This window comes from Odocoileus virginianus, chromosome 5 (assembly GCF_023699985.2).
Source record: "Odocoileus virginianus isolate 20LAN1187 ecotype Illinois chromosome 5, Ovbor_1.2, whole genome shotgun sequence".
Classification (NCBI taxonomy): domain Eukaryota; kingdom Metazoa; phylum Chordata; class Mammalia; order Artiodactyla; family Cervidae; genus Odocoileus; species Odocoileus virginianus.
In genome coordinates, this window is record NC_069678.1 from 72,098,280 (window position 1) to 72,124,293 (window position 26,014).

Sequence of the window (26,014 nt, forward strand, 5' to 3'; positions counted from 1 at the left end):
TCTGCATATGTTTTAACTATACAGGATAGTCACATAAACTAGATGAACATTTTTTTTTTTTGCGGGAAGTGGGGGCCTTTTTCTTCTGACTCATTCATAAGCTAATTAAACAGCAATTCTCATTTGTGGCATACTAAATGATTTGCATTTGTCTTCTAAATTTCAGGCAGTTCAGAACTTTGTCAGGTTCTGTGTGTTTACAGAATTATATGGCATGTTTTAGTTGTAAGATTATGAGGTTCAAACTCACTGTTCATTCTTGGTGAATTGATAAACATATTAGCCTGCAGACCCAGAAGAAGCGCAGACCTTCTATTTGTGGAACAACTGTTTTAAAAAAAAAAAAAAGACAAAGAAAGAAAAGGACAGAAAAGGAAATGTAGGGCAGGGCCATGTTCTCCCCTGTTATTCCATCTGTGTGCGACAGCTGTGACCCGCTTGAACCATTTCCCCCTTGAGTAAAAGGGAAGTTTAATTTTGCAGATTTCAGTGAGGGCTAAATGTGATTGTGGTTTTGGCGAAAGAGACTGAAATTCAGCTCATGTCAGCAATTCATTTCAAGTACGTTCAAAAAATGTTTTTTAATTCATAGATCCACTAAACTTGTAATAATTGAGCGATTACTGCTTCTGGCAGAACGTTACGTGATCACTATAGAGGTAAGCCTCTCTTCTTTGTAAAACAACTTTATCATCCCATACTTAGTCTCAGTCTGTTAGGAGTATATTTTTGCGACATTTAACTGTGGCACTGTGCTGTTTGTTTGACTTGCTGTGTCTTTTTCAAGGATTTTTACTCTGTTCCCCGAACTATTCTACCTCATGGTGCCTCATTCCATGGACATCTTTTAACCCTTAACGTTACTTATGAGTCTACCAAAGATACCTTCACTGTAGAGGTAGGTTTACATTAAGTTCTGAAGCCATTTCCATATTGTCTTGTTATTTTCATATGAACATCATTGATTAAGATAGCAGCTTGAATGACTATTCTAAAAGCTGTTTAGTAAACATATTTAGAGTAAAGATCTGAAGTGAAAGGAAGTTGATAGAGTATAAGCAGATACATAAGTAAGTACATGATATCAGGTGATAATGAGTGTTATAAAGATTTAAGAAGAATACCACAGAATCAGATGGGTATACATGACATATTTTAGAATGGACAGGGAATGTCTCTGAGGTCACATTTGAATGGACACTTGAATGAATTGACAGAGCAAGTTATTTCTAGGGAGGAGCTTTCCATACCAAGGGAGCAGCAGGTACAAAGGTCCTGAGGTGGGAGTCTGTTTGTCTTATTCAGTGGCAAGGAAAGTGGCTGGTGCGACTAGAGCACGGTGAGAAGGGGAAGAATGGAAGGCTCTGCAATGGAAGGATTTGAAATTTGATTACATGTGTGATGGGGAGTGACATATTGAATAGAATGTTTAATTACTGCAGAGGGGAAGCCTCATGAGGGCAAGGGTTCTTGTCTCTTAGTTCTCTGCTATGTTCCCAGCTTCTGCAGCAGTGCCCAGTACATATAAGGTGCTCACTAATAGTTGTTTAAATTAATTGATAAGCGAATTACAGTATTGTTTCACTTCATCTTACAGGCTCACAGTAATGAAACCATAGGGAGTGTCCGGTGGAAGATAGCCAAGCAGTTGTGCTCTCCAGTGGACAGTATACAGATATTTACAAATGACAGTCTGGTAGGTGTAAATACATTTTGTGTCACTGTAGTCTGTTGCCCGTATTCTCCTCTGTTTTCCTTCTCAGTAATTAAGAAACCACTTTCTGCAGCTGACAGTGAATAAAGATCAAAAACTACTCCACCAGCTGGGTTTCTCTGATGAACAAATCCTCACAGTGAAGACTTCTGGCAGTGGGACACCATCTGGGAGCTCCGCAGATTCCTCAACCAGCTCCAGCAGCAGCAGCAGCGGGGTATTCAGCTCATCATACGCCATGGAGCAGGTATCCAGTGATAATCTTCAAGTGCAAAACAAGAACTTAACATCATGAAGTTTTGCCTTCAGCCCATATAGGTTTGGATGATTATGTCCTTTCCTCATAAGTCCTGACTCTTTAGAACTGTATCGCAGAAATGCTGGGATTTAGTTGGGAGACGACTGTGTACTTTGTCAGTCTTCTGAACCAGACTCTTCTGAGTCTGAGTGATTCTGCCTGGCCCCTGCTTGCTGCTGCTCTGTTACATCTCTCTTCATTGATTGTCCTATACTGGGTCATCACCATTAACAGTCAAATGTGCTGTATTATTACTGCCATCTTTTAAAAGTACCTTTTTCACCCAAACTTCAGCTTCAGTTTCCCTCAGTTCTCTCCTTTTCAAATCTGCAAAGCTCCCCGAAAGAGTCTGGAGTCTCTTTACCATCCTCTCTTGACTCCTTTTGAAGAGTCAGACTCCACAAGTTTTGTCCACCTCTTAATCCTCATCTTCTCGACATCTCCGCAGTTGTTCCTTGTGGTCATTTCCCCTTGAAATCGTTTCTCCACTTGTCACCCAGGGCTCACCGGGCTCTCCATCCCTGTCTCGGTCTTCCTCTTGGGGCTCCTCTGCTGCTGCTTTATCTGCCTGATCTGTATGGAAAGAAGTTCCCTGGCTCAGCCCTCTGACCTCTCCTCTGTCTTCGCTAATTTAGGAATCTTATTTAGGAATCTCATCCAGTTTCAAAACTTTATATATTATATGTACATTGATAACACCCCAATTTTTACCTTTAGCTTGAAGTCTAGATTGTTGTGTTAGTCACTCTGTCTAGTCCAACTCTGTGACCCCATGGACTGTAGCCCATCGGGCTCCTCTGTCCGTGGGATTTTTCAGGCAAGGATACTGGAGTGGGCTGCCAGCCCCTTCTCAAGGGGATCTTCCCAGCCCAGAGATGGAACTCAAGTCTCCTGTACTGCAGGCAGATCCTTTACCGTCTGATGCATGGAACCAGTTACTCAACACAGCGTCTCCTCCTACATGTGTGATAGACACTCCATTCTAACTTTTGAAACTGAGCTGCTACCCCCTTTCCCACCACCTGTTCCTACCCCAAACCTCTTCATCCCACAGTCTTGTCTTGTTTCAGATAATGCCTATTTTACTCTTCTAGGGATTCATGCCTGCGTCTCGGGGTCCCTTCTTTCTCTCATACCTCTGTGCATCACCAAATCCTTGACTCTACCTTTAAAACACATCTACGTCTAGAAGCCAGCTCCTCTTCTCTGCCTGCGCAGCGTCCACACAGGTGCAGGCAGCCGTCGCGCCCCAGCCACTGCCTGAGGGCGGCAGGAGTGCTGCTTCTGGTCTCGGGGCCTCTGCCCTTACAGCAGGTCAGCCTCTCCAGTGTGTGGCACCCAGCATCCCGTGATCTCCTTACAGACCAGTCAGATTATGCTGTTCCTCAGTTCAGAGTCTTCAGCACCTCCCACCTCACGAGGAGGAAGAGCCGGAGTCTGCTGGGACCTTCAGGGCCTACTTGGCGTACTCCCCTGGTCTTCCCCCAGGATCCACCCTCCCTCTCACCATTCCGGCTGCAGCGGCCTCGATGTTGGTCCTCAAACACAGCAGAGCCTGTGCCCTTGTTCTTCCCCAGTACCCAGGCATGTTCTTTCCTGATACCCAGGTTCTTTCTCACTTCCTCCAGCTCTCACTCAGATGTAGCCTTCTCAGTGAGCCTTCTTAGCGATCCCATCTAAACTTTCAGCCTGTTCCTACTCCTGCACATTTCATTTCCCTTCCCTGCTTTATTTCCGTCTAACATACCGTGTAAAATATTCATCTTGTTTAATGTCCCTCTTTCTCTCCCCAGTGAAATGTAAGCTCTGTGAGAGCAGACCTCTGTCTGTTTTGCTCACTACTGTATTTCCAGCACCTAAAACAGTAGTGAAACATAATAGGTAGTCAGTATTTGTCGAATGATTTTATGAATCAGTCAAGGTTTTTTGTTCCTTCTCTGTGCCAGGAACTGAGCTCGGCACCAGGGGTATAAAACTGACAAAAGACATTCTCCTCTTTACGCATTTACAGTCTACAAAGTAAGATAATAACCAGCACTCGTGTGAAGTAAAAATAACTAATGGAGAGGGTTATTATATACAGCTCTTTCATTTAATGACAGATGTAAGATCCTTGTGTGGCTGTCTCTCTAAAACGTAGAGAGCATAGTCTTATGATAGATACCACTGAAACCTGCAGTGTCAATGTTAATATTGTGATGTTTCTTAAAAACTAACTATACTTATATGTGAAAGTGAAAGTCACTCGGTCATGTCCAACTCTTTGTAACCCCATGGACTACCCAATCCATGGAATTCTCTAGGCCAGAATACTGGAGTGGGTAGCCTTTCCTTTCTCCAGGGGATCTTCCCAACCCAGGGATCGAACCCAGGTCTCCCACATTGCAGGCTGATTCTTTACCAGCTGAGCCACAAGGGAAGCCCAAGAATTCTGGAGTGGGTAGCCTATCCCTTCTCCAGCGGATCTTCCCGACCCAGGAATCGAACTGGGGTCTCCTGCATTACAGGCATATTCTTCATGTAGTAAGAATTTAAGAATGAAATCCCACTCTGAGCAGTATTAAGACAGTGAACTCAGAGTGAAAGCGTTAGTCACTCAGTCATGTCCAGTCCTTTGCAACCTTATGGACTATATAGCCCACCAGGCTCCTCTGTCCGAAGTATTCTCCAGGCAAGAATACTGGAGTGGTTAGCCATTCCCTTCTCCAGAGGATCTTCCGACCCAGGGGTTGAATTGGCATCTCCTGCATTGCAGGTGGATTCTTTACCACTGCGCCACCAAGGAATCCCCAAGTTTTGCAGTAGCCAGTCTTTAAGAATCAGTCATTTTATTGTTTGTACCTTTGATTAGAAAAGGAGAAAATTCTTTTGTAAGTTTGTGTCTCTGTTTTGCTTTTTCCCTCAGGAGAAATCCCTCCCTGGTGTGGTGATGGCACTTGTGTGTAATGTATTTGACATGCTTTACCAGCTGGCCAATCTAGAGGAGCCAAGGTAAATAGAAATGTTTGTGAAGCTTGCAAGAGAGCAAGCTATTAAACTTAGGGAACCAAATAAATGTTCTCTCAAAGTGTGTATCACTTCACATCCCCTACTAAATTTGACTATTTTTTATTTGAAACTGTGGCTTTTAAGAAAAAAAATTTCACATTTGAAAAATTTCAGGATAACTCTACGAGTACGAAAGCTTCTGCTCTTGATACCCACTGATCCAGCCATTCAGGAAGCCCTTGATCAACTTGATTCTTTAGGAAGAAAGGTATGAGTATCTTGGATAGTTATTTAACAGGCATGGAAATTTTATATCATGATTCAATAAAAATGCAACATAGCATCACATAAAGGTCGTACGATATCATCCTTCCCATAACAGATTTTTTTCCTTAGAAAAATACCTTTGCTATAAATGGAAGTCTGAACTTCATGATGACTTTTAAATTATCTCTACTCAATAATGACATCAAATTTTAGAACTGGAAGAACCTTTAATGTCATCTGCTTCTCCCTCCTTCATGTTTTTTTTTGAGGAAACCCAAACCCAGAGTAATGACGTGTCTCATCTAGGGTCAGACTGTAGTTCTCATTCGACTGTGATGTTTTTCTTCTGTCATGATGCCTCTCTGAGTGTGATTGTTGGATATGTTTGAGTTGCTTGCATAAATAAGTTATCACTTATTGATATTTAAAGTTCCTTTTGTTTAATTTTTAGAATCTTGTTCCTTAAGAGTTTATAGTAAAATTGTTTTATTTATAATATTGTTTAATTGTATTTTCAGAATAAATTCCTTTAGAACAAAATTGTTAAAACTAAGCTATGAATTTTGTATTTCAGTGATTATTATTTAGATCAGGTCAGAACCTTACCACATATACCTTATACATTAATTTGAGAGAGAAGAGAACTAATATAAATTATATTACTATAACTAACTAACCAAAATTCTGAAAACTAATACTCTGCAGTCTTATAATTTAATTATCAGAGTTCAGTAGTACAAATTTTAAAAACCTGAAAATAAATTAGGATGACCTCACTAGTGTTGCTTAGAATACAATCTGAGAGGCATTCCTGTAGAATAGAATGCTTTTGAGCACTTATGATCTGTGTGATGGAGTTCAGTGCTTTGTTAATAATTAAAGAGTGATGTGGCTTTGAGGTTAATTCTTTTAGAAAATGTCAATGATTTGAGTATATTAAAGTGGAAAAGAATATTATAATATATAGTGATAATGTTTCTCCTTCATTTATGTCCCTTTTTCATTATCTTATACTTAGAAAACGTTACTGTCTGAAGCAAGCTCTCAGTCTTCAAAGTCTCCGTCCCTGTCTTCTAAGCAGCAGCATCAGCCAAGCGCCAGTTCAATTTTAGAAAGTCTCTTTCGATCTTTCGCTCCAGGAATGTCCACCTTCAGAGTGCTCTACAACTTAGAAGTAGGAAACCTCATTTTTTTTAATTTAATTTTGACAGATTCATTTTAGTCTGAAGATTCATGCTTTCAGATGTCAGAAATAAGTAAATAGACTATAAATTGAAGTGTTTTATTGTTTTGGACTTTGAAAATGCTCTTTTTTTCCCCAACTTATACCTGTGTACATTGTTATAAAATAGTATGTAAATAAGTGATTAGGAAGCCTAATGTATAAAAATGTGTAATTTCCTCTGGAAGTTTTGCAATTGTTTATAACATCAGTTATTAATCTTCAGCCTTGTTACTAAATGCATCCTAACTTTTTTAAAAAGCTGTTGCAATTTGTTGCCATTAATGAAGCTTTATATGTAGTTTGTCAGGAAACACATTCAACATTATTATTTTAGGGTTTTTTTGAAAAGCTATTTTATTAAAAGTATGTGAGCAAAAGAATATTTTTATTACCCTTCTTCCTAACAGTAGCTTTAAATTAGTAGATTCAGTTCAGTAAACTTTACTAATTATTTGCCATGTACAAATCATTGTGGTAGTCTTAACTACCACAGAGTTGAAAAGACACGATAATTGCTCCAGGTTCTTAATGAGTAAGACAGAGGAGAGGCTGGATAGGCTGAGTGCTGTAATCAGCGGTAACAAAGCACTGTGCAGGGTGTGGCTGGTGGAAAACTGTCCTGCTTTTAGAAGGTGATGGGCCAGACCCTCAGGCCACTTAAGGTTCTAGGGAATATAAAGCCCTGAATGATTTTGTTTTACCTTAAATTGTTTTATTTAGTTAGTTGTTTATTGAGGAATCCAGATCAGTGCCTAAGCAACCTTAATTATCAAATGACCAACCTTAATTATCAAATGACCGTTTATCTTCAGTAAGTTTTGAATCACAACAAAGGTCAATTGGCAAGAAGGTACCTGCTCAGGCATGTTTTCAAAGTTTTATTTCATCTGACAGTCTAATTTGGAGTATAAAGTCATATTCACCCATTTTTATGTCTAACTCATTATTTATATGTTTGTATGGTGGAGCTGTGATAATGTTTCATAGCTGCCTTAAAATAATCATTCTTATGAAAGTATTTGTTGGGTCCAAAAGGAAAAAATATTTAGCATGTATTTTAAAAATAAAGTGTGACCTCATTTCTTGTGAACATTTAAAAACACACACAATATTCCAAAACAGAAAATTACCTAGAAATTGTTGGCTAATCCAGTCTTATAAAATTTGTATCTTGCATTGCTGCCAGATTTGTTATTTGCTTTTGAATGATTGTCTTAGAAAGTTAAGGTATAAGTCTTAACACCCATATTTGAGAGCACCCCGAAAATCTGACTGACCTAGCAGTGGGTCTGGTTTGTCATCAGCTACTTAGATTGCATTATTTTAGAGCCAAAGGACTGTGTAAATTATCCCTAGTCTTATTTTAGAACTTCAGATTAACTGGAAATTCCTCTGATAGGTTGCCTTTTGCTCTATAGAAAATGTAGAAACCCTAAGACTCCCAAAGCACTTCTTTTACTGTTAACCTGAAAGGTTCGTGTCCTTGCATTTCTATCTTTAACTTATGTTTGCCTTCTAGGGAAATTCAGAGTGGATATTCGAAGTACCCATTCCTTTGGGAAAACCTTCCACCCTCACTAAGTTGTTGTCCATTAAGCATGCAGAGTGTGTGCCTGTGGCTGTCAACACTCAGAAAGCATTAGGATAGCAGAAAGTTCCCATTCTCCTGAATGATGCTTGTGGTCTGAAGCTGGCGAACCAGTTTCCCAAAGGGCAACTTAGGAAGAAAGCATCTTTAGACAAAAATATCACATTAAGAATCTAAGCTCTTAAAATTACTAATAAGTTCATAGAATCATATTTTTTAGGGAAAGGACCTTGAATTACATCTAGATTAAAACCTTGGGAATACTGAGGCAGTTACTGGACACTTAGCTTGTGCCAGTGCTTATACTAAGGACCTTAAGTTTGTGTTATCTTACTTACAAACAATACTCTGGTAAAGGTAATCATTGTCCTCGTTTACCCGATGAGAAAACCAAGGCAAAAAGGAAAATTACGTATGTGAGCTCTCTCAACTAGTCGGTGGTAAAACTAGGATGTGAGCTAAATTTGTAGTCTCATACTACAGGTTGATGATTTATGTGAAAATAGTTTCCTTTAGGTGGATACTGCAGTGTCATAAAAAGGGCATGGATGTTAGAGTGAGACCCATCTAGACTCAAATTCTAACTGTGTGACCTCAGCAGGGAGGTCACATAACCTCTCAGGTCTCAGTCTTTCCCTGTAGAATAAAATACCTATGCCTTGCAGAGTGAGAGTAAGAGACAGAGTAAATTAAGTACTTCATTTTATGCCTAGTACCTTGTAGACAGTTGCTCAGTAAATAGGAGCTAGAATCATTATCAGGAAACTCATCCAGCATTTATAATAAATGGACTATTATAAAACTTCAGTTTATATACTTTTTCTAGAACATAGCAGCATAACACATAATGTTACATGCTCTTAGGTAAGTCTGGGAGCCTGAGACATTCACATTTGCTGGTTTCATGAAAGAGGAACATACTAGCTCTCTAAAAACAGAAGGATTTTTCATGCCGAGTAAATGGAACTATTTGTGAAACATCAGCCTTCTTATACTACTGGAGGTAGAAAAGAGCAGCAATTAAAGAGATTCTGACTCAAGTTGTCTGATTGCTTTACTTGGTATAAAGGAATAATTTCTACTGGAAATGTTGGGATGATTAATTTTACTTTATCTTTTTTCCAAGGTTCTAAGCTCCAAACTCATGCCAACAGCCGATGATGACATGGCAAGAAATTGTGCAAAATCGTTTTGTGAGAACTTCCTCAAAGCAGGAGGTTTGAGGTTAGAGTTTTAATATTGTATTATATGAATTGCAGAAAATGAATAGAGTTATTTTAGTTAACTTATCCTGCCAGGCCTTATTTATGCCTGCAAGGCATTATTTGAAGTATTATGGGAGTCGTAATAAGAGGAATGATGTTTCTGTCTTTAGAATATTTTTAAATGTTTTAATGACTTTTGATTATTTGGAAAACTGACAGAAGCATGTATCTTTCCCCTTTGGTAGTGGGGGAAATTCTCAAGAGGAGAGGAGACTGTGCTTTTTCTGGTCACTCCCACATCAGTTTGAGATAAGGTGGATCTGATTCTTAGTAATCTGTGTTGTGCAAGGCATTAGTGCTGGGGGTGCAAAGATATTATCGCTGCCTTTGAGAGCTTCAAGGCTCTCAAGTAAAACGGTACGCACCAAGAGAGGGCATCAGAGAGCAGACAGACTGAAACTACAATCACAGACAACTAGCCAATCTGATCACACAGCCTTGTCTAACTCAATGAAACTAAGCCATACCGTGTGGTGCCACCCAAGACGGATGGGTCATGGTGGAGAGGTCTGACAAAATGTGATCCACTGGAAAAGGGAATAGCAAACCACTTCAGTATTCTTGCCTTGAGAACCCCATGAACAGTATGAAAAGACAAAAAGATAGGACACTGAAAGATGAGCTCCCCAGGTTGGTAGGTGCCCAATATGCTACTGCAGATCAGTGGAGAAATAACTCCAGAAAGAATGAAGGGATGGAGCCAAAACAAAAACAACACCCAGTTGTGCATGGGACTGGTGGTAGAAGCAAGGTTCAATGCTGTAAAGAGCAATATTGCATAGGAACCTGGAATGTTAGGTCCATGAATCAAGGCAAATTGGAAGTGGTCAAACAGGAGATGACAAGAGTGAACGTTGACATTCTAGGAATCAATGAACTAAGATGGACTGGAATGGGTGAATTTAACTCAGATGACCATTATATCTACTACTGTGGGCAGGAATCCCTTAGAAGAAGTGGAGTAGCCAACATAGTCAACAAAAGAGTCAGAAATGCAGTAATTGGATGCAGTCTCAAAAATGACAGAATGATCTCTCTTCGTTTCCAAGGCAAACCATTCAATATCATGGTAATCCAAGTCTATGCCCCGACCAATAACGCTAAAGAAGCTGAAGCTGAACAGTTCTATGAAGACCTACAAGACCTTCTAGAACTAACACCCAAAAAAGATGTCGTTTTCATTATAGGGGACTGGAATGCAAAAGTAGGAAGTCAAGAAACACCTGGAGTAACAGGCGTATTTGGCCTTGGAGTACAGAATGAAGCAGGGTAAAGGCTAATAGAGTTCTGCCAAGAGAATGCACTGGTCATAGCAAACACCCTCTTCCGACAATACAAGAGAAGACTCTACACATGGATGGTCGACACCGAAATCAGATTGATTATATTCTTTGCAGCCAAAGATGTAGAAGCTCGATACAGTCAGCGAAAGCCAGACCAGAGCTGACTGTGGCTGAGATCATGCACTTCTTATTGCCAAATTTAGACTTAAATTGAAGAAAGTGGGGACGACCACTAGACCATTCAGGTATGACCTAAATCAAATCCCTTATGACTATACAGTGGAAGTTAGAAATAGATGGAAGGGACTAGATCTGATAGAGTGCCTGATGAACTATGGACAGAGGTTTGTGACATTGTACAGGAGATAGGAATCAAGACTATCCCCAAGAAAAAGAAATGCAAAAAAGCAAAATGGCTGTCTGAGGAGGCCTTACAAATAGCTGTGAAAAGAAGGGAAGCGAAAAGCAAAGGAGAAAAGGAAAGATATTCCCATTTGAATGCTGAGTTCCAAAGAATAGCAAGGAGCGATAAGAAAGTCTTCCTCACCAATCAATGCAAAGAAATAGAGGAAAACTATAAAATGAGAAAGACTAGAGATCTCTTCAAGAAAACTGGAGATACCAAGGGAACATTTCATCTAAAGATGGGCTCAATAAAGGACAGAAATGGTAGGGATCTAATAGAAACAGAAGATATTAAGAAGAGGTGGCAAGGATACACAGAACTGTACAAAAAAAAATCTTCACGACCCAGATAATCACGATGGTGTGATCACAAATCTAGAATCAGACATTCTGGAATGTGAAGTCAAGTGAGCCTTAGGAAGCATCCCTGCGAACAAAGCTAGTGGACGTGATGGAATTCCAGCTGAGCTCTTTCAAATCCTGAAAGATGATGCTGTGAAAGTGCTGCGCTCAATATGCCAGCAAATTTGGAAAACTCAGCAGTGGCCACAGGACTGGAAAAGGTCAGTTTTCATTCCAATCCCAAAGAAAGGAAATGCCAAAGAATGCTCGAAATACCACACAATTGCCCTCATCTCACACACTAGTAAAGTGATGCTCAAAATTCTCCAAGCCAGGCTTCAGCAATACATGAAGCGTGAACTTCCAGATGTTCAAGCTGGTTTTAGTAAAGGCAGAGGAACCAGACATCAAATTGCCAGCATCCGCTGGATCATCGTAAAAGCAAGAGAGTTCCAGAAAAACATCTATTTCTGCTTCATTGACTATGCCAAAGCCTTTGACTGTGGATCACAATAAACTGTGGAAAATTCTGAGAGAGATGGGAATACCAGAACACCTGACCTGCCTCTTGAGAAAGCTGTATGCAGGTCAGGAAGCAACAGTTAGAACTGGACATAGAACAACAGACTGGTTCCACATAGGAAAAGGAGTACATCAAGGCTGTGTATTGTCACCCTGCTTTTTTAACTTACTTGCAGAGTACATCATAAGAAATGCTGGGCTCAAGGAAGCACAGGGTGAAATCAAGATTGCTGGGAGAAATATCAATAACCTCAGATATGCAGATGACACCACCCTTATGGCAGAAAGTGAAGAAGAACTAAAGAGCCTCTTGATGAAAGTGAAAGAGGAGAGTGAAAAAGTTGGCTTAAAGCTCAACATTCAGAAAACTAAGATCATAGCATCCAGTCCTATCACTTCATGGCAAATAGATGGGGAAACAGTGGAAACAGTGGCTGACTTTATTTTCTTGGGCTCCAAAATCCCTGCAGATGGTGACTGCAGCCATGAAATTAAAAGATGCTTACTCCTTGGAAGGAAAGTTATGACCAACCTAGACAGGATTTTAAAAAACAGGGACAAAAAAAAATAAATAGAAAGCAGAGACACTACTTTGCCAACAAAGGTCCGTCTAGTCAAGGCTATGGTTTTTCCACTGGTCGTGTATGGATGTGAGAGTTGGACTATAAAGCAAGCTGTGTGCAGAAGAATTGATGATTTTGAACTGTAATGTTAGCGAACACACTTGAGAGTCCCTTGGACTGCAAGGAGATCCAACCAGTCCATCCTAAAGGAGATCAGTCCTAGGTGTTCATTAGAAGGACTGATGCTGAAGCTGGAACTCCAGTACTTTGGCCTCCTGTTGCGAAGAGCTGACTCATTTGAAAAGACCCTGATGCTGGAAATGATTGAGGGCAGGAGGAGAAGGGGACGACAGAGGATGAGATGGTTGGGTGGCATCACCGTCTCAATGGACATGGGTTTAGGTGGACTGCAGGAGTTGGTGATGGACAGGGAGGCCTGGCGTGCTGCGGTTCATGGAGTCTCAAATAGTCAGACATGACTGAGCAACTGAACTGAACTGAACTGAGAGCCTCAGGGTTTAACAAAAAACAAATGGTTATTGCCGGTATTGAAACAGAAGCTTATAAAAGGTGCTTTGTGGGATGAAGTGGGGAAGAAAGCTGTAGTTAAATGGTAAGGTTTGCTTGGGTTAATATGATTAGGAGATGCTTCCCTGAAAGTGACATGTGAGCTGGAAACAGAGATGAGTCACATTCTCTAGGTAACTCAGGGGGCAAGGACATTCTCAGCCAGAGGAGGGGTGAGGTGAGTGAAAGCCTGGAAGGTAAGGGGCTGTCTTGGGAACTACAGTTGCCTGGTGAGACTAGAGCAAAGGATAAAGGAGAGAGACTGTGAAGAGGGGGTCATAGTGAGGAATTTCAGCATTAGCTTGTAAAAACAGGAGGTGTCCAAGCCCGGAGTTAGCTAGTACAGTTACTCTGACTGCAGTAGAAAAGATGAATACAGGTGGAAGAGACTGGAGGCAGGGAGAACTGTAAGAACTGTTAGTGTTCCAGAGAAGAGATGACAGGTTCTAAATTTGGGACAGTGGTAGAGAGACATTTATAAGATGAAATAGGCAAGTCTTTATGATTAGATGTAAGATTGTTGTTGCTGTTTAGTCTCTAGGTCATGTCCAACTTTTGCAACTCCTTGGACTAGCTCACCAGGCTCCTCTGGCCATAGGATTTCCCAGGCAAGAATATACTGGAGTGGATTGCCATTTCCTTCTCCAGAGGATCTTCCCAACCCAGGGATCAAACCTGCATGGGCAGGTGGATTCTTTACCACTGAGCCACCTGGGAAACACGAATATAGAGTAGGAAACATTTTTTAAATGGCCCTCTGATTTCTAGCTTGGGAGAATGAGTGAATGATAACTCTTTAGTCCCTGTGGGGAACGAAGATAAGATGGAGGAAACTGAGAAAGTCAAGAGAAGTGAATTTGATTGTGCAAAAGATCTCTGTGAGTCACATGAAGGCGATGGTTTGGACATGATGCTCTTGAGAGAAGTGGAGAATGGCACTGGATGTTCAAGGAGGCATCGTGTATAAGGAAAGCCTTGCAGCCTGAGCCCCTGCCAAGTGTTGAGTGGCAAGTTTAAGGATGGGAAGCAGAATCAGTAAGTAGAAATCTCTGCTGTATGAGTGAGAGAAAGGAGGTGACTGAAGTTTGAAGGATAGGGTAACTGAAGAGAAAGTTTGCTTTTCTGTTTTGATTTTAACTTGCAGAAGCCTCGGTTCTCATTGTGAGCTGGGTAAAAGGGGCCAATGAAAAAGAAAAGAATAAAGATAAAGGGGGGTGATAAACCAATGGGGCTAAGTTCCACTGCAGTTGGAAGATATGCTCCATAAAGAAAGTAGGCATGCCATCTCCTTCAGGAAAGGAAAGAGTGAAAGCCAGCTTGAAATTTGAGCAGAGGGTAATTGAAGGAATTCTGCTGGAGGCCTTCAGGGAAGAGAGGTTGGGTTAGACCTTGCAGAGATCAAGGGGACTAGAAACAGAAGTGGAAATAGAGGGTGAAAACTCATTTCAGATCACTCAGCCAATTACAGAGCTGTGCTAACAAAGGCATTTTAATTCTGACTTATTTCTGAATGTCAGTATACATGCTCGGCATATTTCTAAGTACTAGAAACAGAGCTAGAAACAGAGCAGTGCGTAGATGAAACAAAAATCCATGTCTTTGTGAAGATGATAGTCCAGAAGGGAAGGCAAGCAATAAAGAAGTAAAAGTGTATGTCAGGTGGTGATACGAACTGTAGAGAAGAAATAAGACAAAGAAGAGCGGGTAGCTGGTTCAGTGCAGTGATCAGAGAACGCTTCACTGATGGGGGGATATTTTACAAAGACTGGAAGGAGGTGAGGGAGCAAGATATGGAGATGCTGGGGAAAGCTGTCCAGCGGAGCATCCACGCAAGCCCCTGCAAGGGTCAACCTGGTGTCTGCAAAGCCAGCAGGGGGCTAGTGTGATTGGGGCTGAGTGAGGGGAGAAGGGTAGGGGACGTGAGGTTACAGAGATACCAGAGGTCAGGGTATGCAGGATTTTACAGGCTACTGTGAAGGGAATAGGAAACTATAGGAGGATTTTGTCCAGAGGAATCCCATACCCCCATTTTTAAGGGATCATTCTGGTTAATCTTTTGAGAATAGATTTTGGAGGTGAAGCTTCAAGAGTAGAAGCAAGAAGAGTTGGGAAGCTTTTATAGCAATGTAGGTGATGGTAGATGTGAAAAACAAGCTTTGTAGAACACACCAATTCTAGATATACTGTTGAATTGATCGCTCTTCTAATACCAAGATAGCAATTGATTGTTGAACTCAAACAAGTTAATGAGACGGAAAACTATCTAAAACACTCTGTATTGGTTATCTTTTTGGCTAAGAAAGGAGTCTAATTTTAATTCTGAACCTGGAAGGTTATATGTACCATAAGTAATCATTGTGATAGGAATCTGTGTGATCCATTTACATGTAAGGATCATGTAAGAATTTGAAGTAACTGGTGAGCATTAAAATACTTATAGAAAATTGCCTGTGAAAGAAACAGAAGTCTTAAATATCCTGCCTTTTCTTTTTTCTTTTTTTGAAGTTTGGTTGTAAATGTCATGCAGAGGGACTCCATCCCATCAGAAGTAGATTATGAAACGAGGCAGGGCGTTTACTCCATCTGTCTACAACTGGCAAGGTACGTAAACCTGTTGATTACTCTCAGATGGCTGCTCTTGACTCTTTCTTCCAGATCCCATCCTTTAAACATAGTATGAAATGACCTTGGCTTAGCCTAGCTTATTTCCGTTTAAGATTTTTACTCGTGGGACAAACATTGCCAACTTTATTGGATGAAGACCTCACCAAAGACGGCATAGAAGCCCTTTCTTCTCGCCCATTCCGAAACGTCAGCCGGCAGACGAGCAGGCAGATGTCCTTATGTGGCACCCCAGAGAAGTCATCCTACCGACAGCTGTCAGTGTCTGACCGGTCTTCCATCAGAGTTGAGGAGATCATTCCTGCCGCACGAGTCGCAATACAAGTAAGTGGCTTGTGTTTGTTCAAGGAGACCCAGGGGCCTCCTGTACAGAAGGCACCGCTGGTGGGGGGGGGGGACCTATGCAGACATAAAAATTACTGATGTGAGTATCATCCTCGAGGAGCTTACAGTAAGTAAGAAAGAGATCAGCTAGTGCAGAATCCGCTGTAAATCAGGTGGAAAACATCAACTGTTGTAAGACGACTACCAAAGGAAGACATTCTTCAGGGCCTGAGAAGAATGGAATAGTCCTTCGCGTGTGGCTGTCACAAGGATTCCATGTAGGAGGGGCTGAGCCTTTAAAAATGGGTAGTGATTCCATTTCCATGGATTCATTTAGAGAGAGGAAAGTTGTTCAGGTAAAAGGGAAGGTGGGAGCAATTAGAAAAGAAGCCTGTGTAGGAAGTCACGTGGTGGTTCACATAGACAAGATGCTGTGTGTGGAGGAGGGGAAATGGTGACAACAAAATGGGTGATTTGAAGCCAGAACCTGGAGAGCAGAATCTCTGTATTGTGAGTAGCAGAGAGGCAGTTATAAGTCTGAACAGTACAAAAGCATGAAAAAGGCTGTCTGTCTTGTGGATGATGTTGGAGGGAAATGACACTGCAAACGGAGACCAAGAGGAGGTTATTGAAGTCAGTGGGGTGTGTTCAAGTACTCACGGCACTCTTTCTTGCTTCCTTAGACAATGGAAGTCAGTGATTTTACATCTACCGTGGCTTGTTTCATGCGACTGTCATGGGCTGCAGCTGCAGGACGGCTTGACCTTGTTGGGAGTAGCCAACCAATTAAAGAAAGTAATTCTCTGTTTCCTGCTGGAATTCGAAACAGACTCAGCAGTTCAGGTACTGATTAAAAAGGGTAAAATAATTAGAATATTGAACAGAAAGTAGTTATAAGAATCATCTTTATATAGGTTACTCAGCATCACAGAAAGGAGAAAGCCTTTTATCTTGCTTTTGAGCATGAACAGAAATTCATCAAGCTAAATAAACCCTCAAGATTTGTGCATATTCAAGTATACATGTATGTATATATATCCTCCATTTATATATGTCATACTAAGAAAAAAGTTTATAAATGCAAAATAAATAGAAAAACCAAGCAGAGTTTTAGCTTGCTGTGTATGAAAGTGTCATGAGGCCAATAATTATGGCTGTAATAAAAATTCATCTAGAATATTTACCTGGAAAAATCATTTTCTTGGTTTGGCCTGTTATTTTCTGTTAGGCCTTTATAAATAGCTTTATTTCTTAGCTTCATTTGGTTTCCCTGCTGTGTATATAACTCACTAATAATAGAGCTTTTAAACTATATGACGTACACACAGTAAAGTGCAGAAATGTTAAATGTACAGGAGTTTTAGGGTTTTTACATAAGTATAACCCATTAGATCAAGATAAGAAACATTTCTAATAACCCAGGAAGACTCCCACATGCCTCCAAAATTGCACTGTTCTTGCTTCTGGCACCTAAAACTAGTTTTTCGTCATTAATGTATTTTTCAGCTTCCAAATGTGTTTTAAGTACAAAGAAAGCAGTGGGGGTCAAAGTAAATGATTAATTCTCTCTTGTTTCTTAGACCAGAGTGTCTTCTTGAACTCTTTACCTTCACTTGAGGATTATGGACACATTAAAGGGTTATAATCTCGAGGGTCCTGTGGGATCAACGGTAAGCCTGCAGTAACCTTCTGTTTTGTATGTTTCCAGGAAGCAACTGCAGCTCCGGAAGTGAAGGGGACCCAGTGGCCTTGCATGCGGGCATCTGTGTACGACAACAGTCTGTGTCCACCAAAGACTCGCTGATTGCCGGAGAGGCTTTGTCCCTTCTTGTCACCTGCCTGCAGCTTCGGAGCCAACAGCTGGGTATGCAGGAGGCCTGCTTGCCATTCGTGTTTTAGGAAAAGGCCAGGTTTCTGTTGGGAATTATTTATATCCGTTCATAGATAAGGTCATGTTAATAGAAATGGAAAAGGGGAAAGTTGGCATGTGGAATAGGTAAGAATAGTGCTAGAGTACTTAAATTCTGAACAAGTGTTTATTGAGCACCTCTGTATACAAGGTTCCACAGTTGATGTTACAAAGGCAGTATGTCTGCTGTCCAGGAGAGCTTACCATCTAGTGGAGGAATTCAAGCAAGCCAAAACTGTAGGTCATAAGCTATAGAAGTAGAATTATATATCAATCCCTAAACTGATAACAACTCCAGTATTAGAAATTATGAAATTTAAGATATGTTCTTTTATCTTTATTGTTGGTTTTGACAAACTGGGGCTATTGCTAAACATATTTTTAGCATTAGATTCCCCAAGGCTTGGCCCCTGGTCACTTTTTTCCCCTCTCTCTACACTCATTCTCACCACATAATCACATCCACGTTCACAGCCTTAAATTCCCTATATGTGTCAGTAATACTTAAATTTGCCTCTGTGGCCTGGACCCCTCCCCTGACATCTCTACTTAAATATAATAGACTTCCTGAACTTAGCATGTCCAGAACTGAACACTGGTCTGGCCCACACCACCCAAGAGGTTGCCCATCTTAATAGCGTTTTCATTCTTGGAGTCATCCTACTCCAGGATTCCTTTCTTTACACCCTACTTCTAATCTGCCAACACATCCTTCTTCAGACTCTACCTGGATTCCTCCCGTTAGGCCACCTTTGCTGTTAGTACCCTCTGCTCCTCCATCATCTCTTACTTTGATTATAGCAGCAGTGCCCTGACTAATCTCCCTGCTTCTACCCTTGCAGTTTATTCTCCACACAGTAACCAGAGTGGACCCGCTAAAATGTAAGTCAGATCGTATCACTCCTCTCTTTACAGCCTTGCAGTGGCCTCAGTTCACATTGAGTGAAAGCCAAATCTTCCCTAAAGCCTTCTAGGCCTGACATCATCCACGCCCGTGATGCCTATGTGCCTTCACCTCTTGCACTCCCTGCCTCACCCACCATGCTTCAGCCACCCTTGCTTCCTAGCTACTCCCAGACACTCAGGCACGTGCCTGCCTCAGGGCCCTTGCAATGGCTATTCCCACTTCCCCCACCTTTTTTTAGAGAAATCACAATCCTTACCTCTCTCAGCATTCACCTATAGAATCTTTGTTGTTATTTTTTTCTATATCACTTATCACTACAGCATAGAGGAAGATTTCTCTGCTTATCATGCTTATTGTCATTATCCCCTCCCCACCTAGATGGTAAGCTCCATAAAAACAGACTTTTGTCCCATTTGTTTCCTAATGAATCCTTAACACCCAAACACTGTGTGGTGTGTAGTAGGCCCTCAATAAATACTTATTCAGGGACGAGGTCTTAACAACTTGACTTTAAAAATTGTACCAACACATGGAGCCCAATTCATTGCTATTATTACTGGTTCAGACTGCCTGTTACATAGAATTGGTGATCATTATGTATTATTTGGTATAACATCCAAATTCATCATATAAGATATCAAAAACATACAGAAAAAGTTACATGTTTATAGGACAGTAAAGTATCAAAAATTTGACAGTACAGTATCAAAAATGATTTACCTTGGTCAGATTTTCTTTTAAAGGCTTATATATGAGAAGTCTAAGTCACTGTGAAATACTATTGAACATAAGCCATACTTTTCATTCAGTTTGCTACAGTTGTTTGATTACAGTAATATTTTCAAATCAGGATTAGAAAAATTATAACTTCAAGCTTTTTCAGCATTTGTAAGTTTATTGTAGAGTACATTTTATAGTTCAGAGGTATTGATAGTTTATCAAAGCAAGACATATTTGTTCTGTCACTAGTGAGCACAAGACATTGTGGGAAAAAGTGAGGGTACAGAGATTACTTAAACACAGTCCCGCTCCCAAGCACCTTAGACACTCACAGGGCAGTTATGGAGGTACTGAATTTGATTCTGTGTGGAAGAAGAGATGATGTCTACAATAGTTAAGGGTAAGAAGTTATTCTAAACTTCTGAAATTTTGAAAATGCATTTCCTAACTTAGTTTCCTCCCCTGCCCCCATTCTCCTTATTCTTACCATCAGCCTCTTTCTATAACTTGCCTTGTGTTGCTGATTTTATCATTGATATTCTGCTTGGATCACCAAGTGCTGAGGTAAGGATTACTCAATACAAAACCCCTTTGGTCTTACTCTGTCTAGGCTCTCTGGATACTTGTGACATTGTGGGGAGTTAGAAGGAGTGGTGTTTAGTCCTCTTGAGAATCATACAGAGTGCTACAGACCACTATGACAGCAAAGTGACCACTTAGACTATCATCTTCCTTTCTTGTCTGTATTTCACCAAAAGTTAAGAGACTAGTGCTATGATTAATTGTGTTTATTTATAACAAACAAAATCTTATAGTGTTCAACATCCATAGCTGGCCAAGTCAGCCAACATTAAACATTTAACTTGTTGGCCCAAATCAAGAAAGACCAACTTCAGGCCGTGAACTTTCATTAGATCTTAGAATTCTCATTTTCGTACATGACCTTGAAAATTAACTTTGAGACACATGAAGAAGAGGGGATTTTTTGGTGTGTGTTTTGATTTCCTAATTTTCATTTGCATTAAATTGTAAGCCTGTTGATTAGAGTAGAATGTGCGTGCTCAGACACGCAGCCCTGTCTGACTCTCTGCAGCTCCATGGCTGTAGCCCGCCAGGCTCCTCTGTCCACGCTCTTTTCCAGGCAAGAGCACTGGAGTGGATTGCCATGCCCTCCTTCAGGGGATCTTCCCAACCCAGGGATCAAACCCAGGTCTCCCATATTGTAGGTGGATTCTTTACCGTCTGAGCCACCAGGGAAGCCCAGAGTAGAATACAGTACTAGAATAATTTGGGAAATCAGTATCCAGACCACACTTGATTTAAATTAGCCCTAGTTTATTCAATGTAAACTTTACTGATTGAAATGCTCACACCCTTAGAGCATCATTCAAGAGTATGGACTTTGGAGGAAAATCATTTTTTAAGCAGTCTGTGTGTTGGTTGATGTACACCCTTGGCCACTAAAAATGTGATTTCAGATTCGCCGTGTTGCCTGCGATCAGCTGTACACTCTGAGTCAGACAGATACTTCAGCCCACCCAGATGTGCAGAAGCCAAATCAGTTTCTGCTGGGTGTGATTCTCACTGCTCAGCTGCCTCTCTGGTCCCCAACCAGTATCATGCGAGGAGTCAATCAGAGGTATGTAATAAAGATGAAAGCATTCACATCATACAGAGAAGGAGCAATGATCTGTGTACTGCTCCCCTGCAGGCCACAGTACATGACTGAGATGACAGAATCTCTCCTTCTCTCTTCCAGCATATATACCTTGAAAGAAGACATTTCAGGTTTTCCTCCCATTTAGGACCAAAGAGTTAGAAGAAACAATACCAGGCTCTCTTTCTCTCCACCACCCCAACTTCTACCTCCACCCTACCTGGTCCACCTACCCCAGAAAGAAGACTCACCTGGTGGTTGAGAAACTGTATTATTTGAGCCATATCACTGTGTAAAAGAGTTCACACCTGTACATCACATTTTTAGCATACTTTATAACTCCATGTCTAGAGGTACTAGGGTATCCTTCTAGCTTTTTCTTGGGTTTATACATCCTGGACATGGAAGGAGTCTTGTGGTCCAGGTTCAGAGACATGACTAAAACCATCCTGCCTGCCCCATCTTACCTCCTGAGACAAGCCTGCCTACAAGGGTGCCCCAGTGTAGGCGCAGGCGCAGGCTGGGAGGTCAGAAATCCCACATTGACCTCAAGTTTAGGCCACTTTCTCCAGCTCAGCTTTACCAGCAAGCCCTTGCTCTGGGGCTTAGAAGATGCCACAGAGATTTGTGAAATCAGTATATATTTTCCTTTGTATATGCTTCATAAATTAAAGCCCTTAGTAGAAATGTTAGAGCTACTCCAAATACCACCAGACACATCTGCAACTGGGCGCCACTTCCACTTCAGCTCAGCCTCTTCATTCCTTCCGGAGCTCTTTCTCTGTTCTTCTCCAGTATCATATTGGACACCTACCATCCTGGGGGGTTCATCTTTCAGTGTTGTATCGCTTTGCCTTTTCATACTGTTCATGGGGTTCTCAAGGCAAGAATGCTGAAGTAGCAGAGTACAACATGTGAAATGCTGGGCTGGGTGAAGCTTAGGCTGGAATCAAGATTGCCAGGAGAAATATTAATAACCTCAGATATGCAGATGACACCATCCTAATGGCAGAAAGCAGAGGATTTAAAGAGCCCCTTGATGAAGGTGAAAGAGGAGAGTGAAAAAGCTGGCTTAAAACTCAGCATTCAGAAAACTAAGATCATGGCATGTGGTCCCATCACTTCATGGCAAATAGATGGGGAAACAGTGACAGACTTTGTTTTTGGGCTCCAAAATCACTGTGGATGGTGACTGCAGCCATGAAGTTAAAATATACTCGCTCCTTGGAAGAAAAGCTATGACAAACCTAGACAGTATATAAAAAGCAGAGATATCACTTTGCCAACAAAGGTCCATCTAGTCAAAGCTATGGTTTTCCAGTAGTCATGTACGGAGAGTTGGAGTATAAAGAAAGCTGAGCACCGAAGAACTGACACGTTTGAACTGTGGTGTTGGAGAAGACTTTTGAGAGTCCCTTGAACATCAAGGAGATCAAACCAGTCAATCCTAAAGGAAATCAACCCTGAATATTCATTGGCAGGACTGATGCTGAAACTCCAATACTTTGGCCACCTGATATGAAGAGCTTATTCATTGGAAAAGACGCTGATGCTGGGCAAGATTCAGGGCAGGAGGAGAAGGGGATGACAGAGGATGAGATGATTGGAAGGCATCACCGGCTCAATGGACATGAGTTTGAGCAAACTCTGGGAGACAGTGAAGGACAGGGAAGCCTGGCATGTTGCAGTCCATGGGATTGCAGAGAGTCAGGCCCAACTAAGTGACTGAACAGCAACAAAAACTCCAAATACCAAACTTGGTCTTTTTTTTTTTTTCAGTGTAGTAAAATATACATAGGGGCTTCCCTGGTGGCACAGGTAGAAAATCTGCCTACAGTGTGGGAGACCCAGGTTCAATCCTTGGTTTGGGAAGATCCATAACAGAACATTTAACATTATAACCATTTTTAACTATGCAGGGCAGTAACATTAAGTGTATTCACCTTGTTGTGCAGCCAAGCTCTTTAGCATTCTAAACTGGAAGTCTATACCCAGTAAGAAGTCACTAAATGCAAGACTGGTAAATTTGACTCTGAAAAATTAAAATTTTCTATGAAAAAAAAATACACCTGAGTCAAAAGACAATTAAACCGACTATATAGACTTATAACATATGAACATATGTGACAGACAGCAAACTAATTTTGATAATACATAAGAAGAGATATTATAAGCCACAAAAGACCAACAGCCAAATAGAAAAATGGACAAAGGACATGATGAGATAGTTCAGAGACAATCTTGTAGATGATGATTGTTTTAGAGTTACTAGATTTTTTTTTTCTTTTACTGTGGTAGAATATGCATAACATAAAATTTACAATTTTACCCATTTTAGGAGTGTGACTTAGTGAAATTAAGCAGATACACATTTTTGTGTAACCATCACCACTGTCTGTTTCCAGAATTTTTCCATCATCTCAAACTGAAATTCTTCTCCCATTAAACAATAATACCTCATTCATTTCCCTCCTTCCTCCAGGCACCAGCAACTACCACCTTAATTTATATCTATAAATTTGACTATTCTAGGTACCTCATAAAAGTGAAATCATACAATATTTGTCGTTTTCTATCTAGCTTATTTAACTTACCATAATATTTTCAAGATTCATCCATGTTACAGCGTGAGTCAGGGTTTCATTTCTATTTAAGACTGAATGATAATTCCTTTTTGTATATATCATACTTTGTTTATCCATTCACCCATCAGTTCAGTTCATTTCAGTCACTCAGTCGTGTCTGACTCTTTGCAACTCCATGAACTGCAGCATGCCAGGCCTCCCAGTCCCATCACCAACTTCCAGAGTCCACCCAAACTAATGTCCATTGAGTCGGTGATGCCACCCAACCATCTCATCCTGTGTCATCACCTTCTCCTCTTGCCCTCAGTCTTTCCCAGCACCAGGGTCTTTTCAAATGAGTCAGCTCTTTGCATCAGGTGGCCAAAGTATTGGAGTTTCAGCTTCAACATCAATCCTTCCAATGAACACCCAGTCTCCTTGCAGTCTAAGGGATTCTCAAGTGTCTTCTCCAACACCACAGTTCAAAAGCATCAATTCTTCAGCACTCCTCTTTCTTTATAGTCCAACTCTCACATCCGTACATGACTACTGGAAAAACCATGACCTTGATTAGACGGACCTTTGTTGGCAAAGTAATGTCTCTGCTTTTTAATATGCTGTCTAAGTTGGTCATAACTTTTCTTCCAAGGAGTAAGCGTCTTTTTATTTCATGGCTGCAGTCACCATCTGTACTGAATTTGTAGCCCAAAAAAGTAAAGTCAGACACTGTTTCCACTGTTTCCCCATCTATTTGCCATGAAGTTATGGGACCAGATGCCATGATCTTAGTTTTCTGAATGTTGAGCTTTAAGCCAACTTTTTCACTCTCCTCTTTCACTTTCATCAAGAGGCTCTTTAGTTCTTCACTTTCTGCCATTAAGGGTGGTGTCATCTGCATATCTGAGGTTATTGATATTTCTCCCAGCAATCTTGATTCCAGCTTGTGCTTCCTCCAGCCCAGCGTTTCTCATGATGTACTATGCATATAAGTTAAATTAGCAGGGTGACAGTATACAGCCTTGATGTACTCCTTTTCCTATTTGGAGCCAGTCTGTTGTTCCATGTCCAGTTCTAACTGTTTCTTCCTGACCTGCATACAGCTTTCTCAAGAGGCAGGTCAGGTGTTCTGGTATTCCCATCTCTCAGAATTTTCCAGTTTGTTGTGATCCACACAGTCAAAGGCTTTGGCATAGTCAATAAAGCAGAAATAGATGTTTTTCTGGAACTCTCTTGCTTTTTCAGTGATCCAGCAGATGCTGGCAATTTGATCTCTGGTTCCTCTGCCTTTTGTAAAACCAGCTTGAACATCTGGAAGTTCACACTTCATGTATTGCTGAAGCCTGGCTTGGAGAATTTTGAGCATCATTTTACTAGCGTGTGAGATGAGTGCAATTGTGTGGTAGTTTGAGCATTCTTTGACATTGCCTTTCTTTGGGATTGGAATGAAAACTGACCTTTTCTAGTCCTGTGGCCACTGCTGAGTTTTCCAAATTTGCTGGCATATTGAGTGCAGCACTTTCACAGCATCATCTTTTAGGATTTGAAATAGCTCAACTGGAATTCCATCACGTCCACTAGCTTTGTTCGTAGGGATGCTTCCTAAAGCCCACTTGACTTCATATTCCAGGATGTCTTGATTCTAGATGAGTGATCACACCTTCGTGATGATCTGGGTCGTGAAGATCTTTTTTCTACAGTTCTTCTGTGTATTCTTGCCACCTCTTCTTAATATCTTCTGTTTCTGTTAGGTCCCTACCATTTCTGTCCTTTATTGAGCCCATCTTTGCATGAAATGTTCCCTTGGTATCTCTAATTTTCTTGAAGAGACCTCTACTCTTTCCCATTCTATTGTTTTCCTCCATTTCTTTGCACTGATCACTGAGGAAGGCTTTCTTATCACTCCTTGCTATTTTTTGGAACTCTGCATTCAAATGGGTATATCTTTCCTTTTCTCCTTTGCTTTTTGCTTCTCTTTTTTTCACAGCTGTTTGTAAGGCCTCCTCAGACAGCCATTTTGCTTTTTTTGCATCTCTTTTTCTTGGGGATGGTCTTGATCCCTGTCTCCTATACAATGTCACGAACCTCTATCCATAGTTCATCAGGCACTCTATCAGATCTAGTCCCTTCCATCTATTTCTCACTTCCACTGTATAATCGTAAGGGGTTTGATTTAGGTCATACCTGAATGGTCTAGTGGTTTTCCCTACTTTCTTCAATTTAAGTCTGAACTTGGCAATAAGGAGTTCATGATCTGAGCCACAGTCAGCTCCCAGTCTTCTTTTTG

At 40.9% G+C, this 26,014-nt stretch overlaps 1 protein-coding gene across 5 annotated transcripts in view; it reads left to right on the plus strand.

The window, feature by feature from the left end:
* Positions 1–26,014, plus strand: part of USP24 (ubiquitin specific peptidase 24) — a 137,696-nt gene that overhangs the window by 65,185 nt on the left and 46,497 nt on the right. For all 5 annotated transcript variants that reach the window (XM_070468116.1, XM_070468118.1, XM_070468119.1 and 2 more), the window contains 14 exons: positions 593–659; positions 788–898; positions 1,598–1,696; positions 1,788–1,961; positions 4,918–5,003; positions 5,175–5,268; positions 6,286–6,441; positions 9,207–9,304; positions 15,533–15,628; positions 15,745–15,973; positions 16,657–16,816; positions 17,682–17,837; positions 20,003–20,073; positions 20,988–21,148. In XM_070468116.1, the coding sequence (XP_070324217.1) occupies positions 593–659; positions 788–898; positions 1,598–1,696; positions 1,788–1,961; positions 4,918–5,003; positions 5,175–5,268; positions 6,286–6,441; positions 9,207–9,304; positions 15,533–15,628; positions 15,745–15,973; positions 16,657–16,816; positions 17,682–17,837; positions 20,003–20,073; positions 20,988–21,148 (1,758 nt within the window). The remainder of the gene's footprint in view (positions 1–592; positions 660–787; positions 899–1,597; positions 1,697–1,787; positions 1,962–4,917; positions 5,004–5,174; positions 5,269–6,285; positions 6,442–9,206; positions 9,305–15,532; positions 15,629–15,744; positions 15,974–16,656; positions 16,817–17,681; positions 17,838–20,002; positions 20,074–20,987; positions 21,149–26,014) is intronic.